The 8,492-nt window shown below is 42.1% G+C and overlaps 1 protein-coding gene across 1 annotated transcript in view; it reads right to left on the reverse strand.

Moving 5' to 3' along the window:
* The window catches only part of Scgn (secretagogin, EF-hand calcium binding protein), a 41,837-nt gene that overhangs the window by 3,027 nt on the left and 30,318 nt on the right, over positions 1–8,492 (reverse strand). The window contains exons 8-10 of the mRNA XM_005354964.3: positions 4,780–4,825; positions 4,101–4,160; positions 1,674–1,742 (exon numbers count right to left, since the gene is read on the reverse strand). Coding sequence (XP_005355021.1) covers positions 1,674–1,742; positions 4,101–4,160; positions 4,780–4,825 — 175 coding nt within the window. The remainder of the gene's footprint in view (positions 1–1,673; positions 1,743–4,100; positions 4,161–4,779; positions 4,826–8,492) is intronic.

The following is an 8,492-nucleotide window of genomic DNA, read 5'->3' on the forward strand; positions in this document are numbered from 1 at the left end:
GAGGAGGAGGAGGAGGAGGAGGAGGAGAAGAAGAAGAAAACAGAGAAGTGAATTGAAATTGGAATTAGAATTGAGACAGAGAATTAGAGCTAAAAAATGTAGATAATTAGGTCAGAAGAATTATATTAGAGGCAGAAGAAGAAAGAGAGAACCATAAAAAGCCCAAGAGTAGAAAGAATACGCTGTGAGAAGTTTTCTACAGCCCTTGGAGTTCCTCCGCTTATTGTAGCATCTCTTTTGAACCCTGAGCGAAGACTTGTAAGGCTGGACCTTACTTTAAAGGCCTTTGATATAGTCTTCAACATCTTTAATAACTGACTGCTATAACTGTTCTCCAATAAGTGGTACCCACTCCAGCACCCTTATAGAAAATCCTTATGCTTAGAGAAGATTGGAGTGGTAGACACCTAATCATGAGTTATTTACCAGTGTCTTTACCTCATTCAAATTATTATAACCCTTTTATTCCTAATTGAAGAACAATATATTTTATTTCAGAATAATTATTTCTTTGAATTACGTGAGAAGTGTTTGGGGAATTTGAGTAGTGGGAATTAAGGAGATAAGAGAAAGTCCACTATACCATGTAGGTTATGTTTTTAATTCTGGATATAGCACTACAAGTTCGGAAAACTGAATATTGCTCCTTAAAAATATCTGGATCACTGAAGACAAAACACAGATGCCATGGAACCTCTGTCTTTAAGGCTGTCTTAATAGCAAGTCAGTAACACAGGAGTGCTTAGATTCCTGGACTAGGGGTTCTACAAACATAATCTCAAATTTTCAAGACAAGCATTGTAAGTTCATACAATTTCATACTTAATTACAGCCTAGATAGACCATCTAACCTGCCTGCTATCAAGCAAGGTTCCTTAGCTTTAATCATATTTGCAATAATTCTGAGACTTGAAAAGTGATTAATAACTGTTGCTCTAATTTGTTGCTGTCTGGGACAGCTAGTATGCAATCATCGTGCATACAATAATGTACTTCAAAGTAATCCCTAAGTACATAGACTACTAAATCCACTGTCTACACTGCTCCCTGGAGAAAGAGAGGCTGGAGTTGTCTATGTAGGGGATTATAAACAAATATAGAGAATGAAGTTCAAAAGAAGGAGATTGCCATTTTAGAAACATTGTCGACCCTATCAAAAAACAGCCATGTAATACAATATAACCTAAATGGCCTTAGCCCGAGACTCAGCAATGTCATAACAGTATGTGTCCTTCTTAGGCTAGATGTTTGAAACACCCTGTGATGAAAAAAAGAAGTTCTATAGGAAATTAAATTTAAAACTGTAGTTATTGTAATAATGAAGTCTGAGAGGTAATAGAGGGGAGAAAAGACTCCAGGCAACTGAAAAAATAAAACAGTAAAATGCACAGCAAAACTGGGCTGTTTGGGAAGAGTTAATGACTTTAAAATGGTGGTTAAAAGACACTTCTGCCTTGATTATGTGTTACTGTAACTCATTAGATCTTAAACTGTGAAAGGGACATGCTGCATCTCCCGGAATCTCAGTGGTTCTGAGACAGGAAATGTCTCTAGATCTTTCTCCTTAGCATTAATCTTCAGCCTCACTCAGTCCCAGAAATAAACAGTGCAATTTGTCACAATGTCAACCCCAGTGCATGATGGGAGTAGCCCTTCTGGCTTCATGAACTCACCTGGACCAGCTCCATCATGTCTTTGACAAATCCATCCACTTCGGGGCCTTCCAGGGCCCCAGTTTTGCTCTGAAGGATAAAAAGCTCAAATCACTTACATATCATTTTCTTAGTTCAAAAAGCTAAAGAATAAATTTGACAAATTGATCAATCGGTGTTCATTTGTAACTGCAAACTTATTTAGGAATGGGGTTTCCTGCTTTTTATTCTCACGGGCTATGAGTGCCCTGTGTGAGCTAAAGAATCCCTCATCCACAGCTTCCTGCCCCCAGACAAGGAAACATGGTTCTGAGCCCCTCAGCAAAGAGCACTGACATGGAACTTATTGACATCTACTTCCCTCACATGGCTTCTGTTCCAGGAAGTGTTAATCATACAGCAATCATCCTGAGAAGACAGATTGGACGCTTAAAATGTTTGCTTTATACCTGAGCAATCATCTGGTCATTGCTGCAAGTGTAAGCTTTAAACAGAGGGCGGCTGTAATTGAATCCGTATATGAAACTGTTTCTCCTGTATATAAGACATTTTTCCTACTCATTCTGTAATCTGTGTAAACATAAAAGTAAAATGAAGCATAGACATCCAAACATGTCCATCTTTCCCGAAAGTACCTGTTATATAATGCCTTCCGCCTCACAATGTCTTTAAAGAGCTGTTTGGTTTTAGTTTATGTGTATTGGTGTCCTGCCTGCCTGGATCTCTGTGCGCCCTTTGCACACCTGTGCCCTTGGTGGCTGGAAGAAGGTGTCAGATCCCCTAGAACTAGGGTTGCAGACAGTTGTGAGCTGTCATGTGGGTGCTGGGAATTGAAACCCGGTCATCCAGAAAAGCAGCTATTGCTATTAACCCCCGAGCTATCCCTCTAGTCCCTCCCTACATTTTCATTTTTGAGACACAGCCTCACTCTGTAATCCACCCTAGTCTTAAACTCATAGCACATCCTTCACCTCAGCTTCCTGAGGCATGACCCAGCACCCCTGAATCCCATCTTTCTCCCCGTGTTTTCTTTATTCCCACCCTTTAACGTGTTATTTTTAATCTGCTTCCTTTACTGGATTCACTAGCAGGCCATGCTGCACACCAAAGTCTTCAGGAAAAGCTTTCCAAGTGTAGCTCACTCAGCTCGCACAGCTCCAGCAGATCCATTCCTATCCTGACCTCCCTAGCTTTGCAGATAAGGAGGGAAAGGCTGGGGGAAACTGGGCACACACCTTTAAACCCAGCACTCAGGAGACAGATCTCTGAGTTGGAGGTCAGCCTGGTCTACAGAGTTCCAGGACAGCCAAGCCTACACAAGAAACCCTGTCTCAGGAAAAAAAAATGAAAAAAAAATGGGGAGGGGTCAGAGAGAATAAAGAAGCTGAGGTAACTATCCAAGGTCACATAACCAAGAAATCCAGGTGAAAAACTGGGCAACAGACACACAGTAAGAACCTAAGCGCTGCCTTCCCCAGGCAGTGTGCATCTGCTCAGAATGCAACCCAGGTGTTCTGGGACATTAATTTTACGGAAAAAATACTTAGAACCTTCCCCACCTTTTTGCTCATTTTCCCTCTTTTTCACACTATCCCACCTTGGTCCCACAGAAATTCAACCCTGTGCCACTTAGTGTTCTAGAATGGATATGCCCACCTTAGTCAGGGTTTCTACTGCATCCATGAACCTCTATGACCAAAGAGCAAGTTGGGGAGGAGAGGAATCATAATCCATCATTGGAGGAAGTCAGGACAGAAACTCAAGCAGGGCTGGAACCTGGAGGCAGGAGCTGATGCAGAGGCATGGACAGTGTTGCTTACTGGCTTGCTTCCCCTGGCCTGTTCTGTCTGCTTTCTTATAGAAGCCAGGACCATCAGCCCAGGGATAGCACCACCCACAGCGGGCAGGGCTCTCCCCACTGATCACTAATTGAGAGAATGCCTTACAGCTGGCTCTCAAGGTCGCATTTCCTCAACTCAGGCTCCTTCCTCCCTGATGACTCCAGCCTGTGTCAAGCGGACACACAGAACCAGCCAGTACATCACTTGAAGACTGGCTGTACAATTACTCCACAAGAGAAACCATTTTACACTGGGCAGGACTACCTTGTGTGGATGCTTTGGTTGGATGGGAAGGATTTTTCTGTTTCTTCATTTCTTTAGGCACACACAATAAATGGATGTCTGTTCTTACGAGGAGAATCTTTATCATAGTTTCACAAGCCAAAAGAGCATTATGAGTTCCTCTCTGTCCAACTATAAATCAGATTTGCCCATTCTTTCATCATCTGATGTTACATAGAGATGTTCAGGGCACCTTGACCTAACAACACACACAGGGGACTGCCATTCACTGTCTGAATTTAGACCTTGTCAGTAGGGTATTCCCACACAGAAACAAGGTGAGCTTTCTACCTGAAGATGGCGTTAAAACATAAAGAGCACTTACAACATCATAATGGGCAAAGATTTTCTCAAAGTCCCTCTTCCTCTCTTCAGTAGATGATGCCTGGGTACAAAGAAAACATTATGTCAATTGAGCAATGCAAAGCCACCGGTGTGTGCCTCCCATAGAACCCTTAGAAATTTCAAATCAACAACCCTTAAGTTCCTTGATTCCACCTTGAGCCTTGCCAGTCTCTAAAACAGTTAAAAGACAAGTGGATGTCTTTTGTTATAATTTGAATAGAAAATGTCCCCCACAGGCTCATGCATTGGCAGTTTGTTTCCAGGTGGTGGCACTGTTTGGGAAGACTGTGGAACTGTTCGGAGATTGGGCCTTGCTGGAGAACATGAGTCACCAAGTGGCAAGTCTTTAGGTTTTTAGCACAGTCCTACTTCCTGCTAGGTCCTGTGCTTCCTGATCTACCTAGATATAAGCAAGCTTCCGTTTCCATAGCTACGAGCTGCTCCTGCCACCATGGCCACCAGCACCCCACCCCACCCCCACCATGATGGCCATGATGGATTTTATGTCTACATCTTTCCTCCCTTCCCTTTCTTACCAGATTTTTTTTACCTTCGTGACAAGAAAACAAAACTAATTTACCTTCCTCTCTTTCCTTCTTTCTAGATACATAAAGATACAAGGGTAATAGAAACCCATCCAGAGAAATCTCACCACTTACATCCATTTTAAATTGGAGAAGGAAGTTCTCCTGAAGAGCCAGAATCCTAAATGGGGAAAAAAAGAGAATCCACATGATCCTCTGTAAGCTCCCTCATCAGTCAGCAAATGCACAGCTCTGGGGAAAGGAAAAGGTTGGTGGTTCCTGCATTATCCTGAAGAGCTGTACAGAAGCTGGGAATACAGGACTCCCACACCATAGATGAAGGAGAGCACTGGGCAAACTTTCCCAACAATAGTCATCACGATACAAAGCTTTAGAGACCCTTCCCGGTGGGAAACCATAGACTGTAGGCTTCTGAAAGTTTGCCCTCAAAAAGCAACAAGGAAACTGGAAAGAACAGTCAGAGCGAGGTTTACAGAACTCTGAAAAGTCATTTAAAGTCTTCGGCAGTCTGGGGAGTGTTTGTTCTCTGCCAACAGTGTGATCAGCTTGGCGTGGTGGCGCAGGTCTATAGGCCCAGCCATTTGGACACTGAGGCAGGAGACTTTGGAGTATGAAACCACCTGGGCTTCAAAGACACTGTCTCTACAAACCAAAATAAAATAAAAACAAAAGAAAAGCCAGTTACTCTTGTCCAGAACAAGAAGTATTGTAGCATTCTCTTTCCCCACCTGTTTGAGCCCCTGAGGCATGACTGGGAATTTATTGTTCCAGATGTTTTTGTTCCAGATGTTTAAGCAAGCCTTGGATGGGAATATGGTTTAGTGGTAGAGGACTAGCCTAGCATGGGCAAAGCCCATGCCTGGTTCCTACTTCATCAACAAAAAAAACGAAAGCCATGTCTTCCTGATCACAAGTTGACCATTAAGCTACTCACAAGGACACTTCAGTGGATACATACAATGACGAGGGTAGACTATATAGAACTAGTTCAGGAATGCCACCAAACAAATGACCAACAGAAGTATCATCGCTAACAAATATATCCTATATGGAAAATGAAACAGAGTCCTTGGTCTGAAATGGAGGACACTAGGCAGAAACTTGAATCCATGTGAAGAATCTAAAGCATCGACAAGGGTAAGCACAAGAGCAGTTATAACAGGGAGCACAAGGGGCTGGAAAGATAGCTCAGTGGTTAGCAGCATCAACTGCCTGGTAGAGGATCCAGTTTCAGCTGCAAGTACATGGAAGCTCACAACCTTCAAAGGTCACAGGCATGGAAATAATGTACAGACATACATGCAGCCAAAATGCTCATACATGTATGAGAGAGAGAGAGAGAGAGAGAGAGAGAGAGAGAGAGAGAGAGAGAGAGAGGACTAGTGCCATTCTTGTTGTTTTCAAAACGTGTGCCCCAGGCACCTGATACACCGCCAGCTTCTCAGAAGACTAAGGCAGGAGGATCCCTTCAACATAGTAGGTCAAGGCCAGCCTAGACCACACAGCAATAGCCAAGAAAGAAAGGAAGGGAGGGGCGGGGCGGAGGGAGAAGAAAGAAAGAAAGAAAGAAAGAAAGAAAGAAAGAAAGAAAGAAAGAAAGAAAGAAAGAAAGAAAGAAAGATGTTGATGGCTACACAGCATATAATGATGTGATTTGGAGAACAAAAAGAACACGGGGTATTTAACAGTATATTGGAACTGTCAAAGCACGAATTTATTATAATATCGAAATTAAGCTGCTATTAATCCAATTTGTTAATGTAATCCCCCAGAGAACCACTAAGAAAATAATCCCAAATGACACAGCCATATCTGCTGGGAAGGGCTAAAGTCATAAAGCCAGCACAACTGCTCAAGAAGAATCCAGCAAAACTAAGCCACATATGGCCACCATGACACTTTTGGCTTCGATCTCTGTGTATTACATGCTTGGGAGGCTATTAATATTTCTACAATTTGGGGATACTGGATTGCTGAAAATTTTCTTATGACTCATTTGTGCCTTCTCCCAGGAGTACTGCTTCTGGGCTTCCCCAGCGCAGTCCTGAGCATCCTATTCCACCTTCTGTTAGGGAGATATCCTCATCTACTTGAAGGTCTTCCTTACACCTTGGAGGCTGTGACACACCCAAAGAATCCAGAGATTTCTTTATGAGGGTCTGATATAGTTTTGAAACATCTGCTCCTGTTCTTACTCAGGAACAAGATCATCAGAACAAAGCAAACTTAAAAGATCAGCAAGAAGTTGGCAACAGAGATTACAAGCCTTTTTCTACTCTACAGATGACCATGTGGCATATACAGCAATGAAAGTTAGATTAGTTGAAGTTACCTCTGCCCTACACAGGAACTTACATTGATGGACAAAGAACAATGTGGAAAGATGATAAAGAATGAGGGGTCAGGACCTCCCTTTCCTAGAAAAGTTAGCTCATGTGGAGCCACTGTGGTATCCTATGACCAAGGAACAAACAAACAAAACAATGTCAGAATTAGACATATAAACAAATTCTAGAAAGATATAAAATGTAAACATTGTATTATGTCAGAATTTGAATAATAACTGCACTAGCTTTGGCCTGAGGATTTTCCTTGGGCCCTCTCACCATGAAGAGTTAATAATACACTGCCTTGGACATAGCAAACTGCCCAGGCTGGCTTCCAGATTTTCTTTCTGTCTAGCATCCTTGAAACCACAAGAGCTAGCAGCCTGAAAACAGACTGCCATATATTTCTCAAATTCTTAAAAATTAGGTTATGGGTTTGATGGATAAAGATGATTATAAAATATAAGCCTGTTTATCAATGATGACTAAACCTGAGAGAAAATGATTGTAAAATGTAACTCTCTTCTGTCACAGTTCATCAATGGTGAATAAACTTTAACCCCTGATGTGCAAGAGAAAAAGTTAAATACATGTCCAGATACAAAAATGATATGAGCTCTACTTAAGAACAACATGAATCTATCCCTGCTTACCAAATCCCATTTAAATAAAGAAGCACTCTGGCTGCTAGTTATTCAGGCTGTAAAATTCTTGCCAGCAGCAATGATCTGGCTCACTTCCTCCCCCTACTCCTCACCTCCTCTCTGGAACCTGTCAACAGCTGGGGCTGGCCCCTGGCACCAAAATATATAAATAGTGAAAGAAACAATAAGAGAATGGAAATAGTTCACTATAAAATATTTATTTAGCATAAGATAGAAAGGAGCAGCAACAACAAAAATAGCAGAGATAAAACACAGAAAAACAGCAAACATAAAACCTTACCTCATCAGCAATCACATTAAACATATATGTGTTAAATAGCTCCATCAGAAGCAGAGATTAGCAAAATGTAAAGGAAGAAACAGACTGCTGATGTTTGCAGGTGGCATCATCGTCAATAAAATCCAAAGAAGCCAACAACAACCTATTCAAGCTAACAAACAACAGCAGCACAGTTACAGGACACAGTCCACACAGAGCCTTCTGTTCCCTAGAAATGACCAAAGCAAAAATGCACATCTGTAATCACAGCAGTCTGGAGGTCGAGGGAGCAGAAGCACGAGTTCAAGGCCAGCCTGCTTGGGTGACATAGAGAGACCCTGCATCAAAAACAAAAAGAGATGGAGGGGAGGGAGAAAAAGAAAGCAGGAAGGAAGCAGAAGGATGGAGGGAGAGAAGAGAAAGAAGACAAAAGAGAACTGTGGTGATTTGAATGAGATTATTTCCCTCCATGGTCCCATATGAAAGAGTCTGCAAGACATTCTTCAGGACAAGCAGACAGTGACTGCCTTTGAAATTTCCTGCTATGTGGAAATGTCTGCTGGAAACTATGGGCCT

The sequence above is a fragment of the Microtus ochrogaster genome, chromosome 16 (genome assembly GCF_000317375.1).
Source record: "Microtus ochrogaster isolate Prairie Vole_2 chromosome 16, MicOch1.0, whole genome shotgun sequence".
Taxonomy (NCBI): Eukaryota; Metazoa; Chordata; class Mammalia; order Rodentia; family Cricetidae; genus Microtus; species Microtus ochrogaster.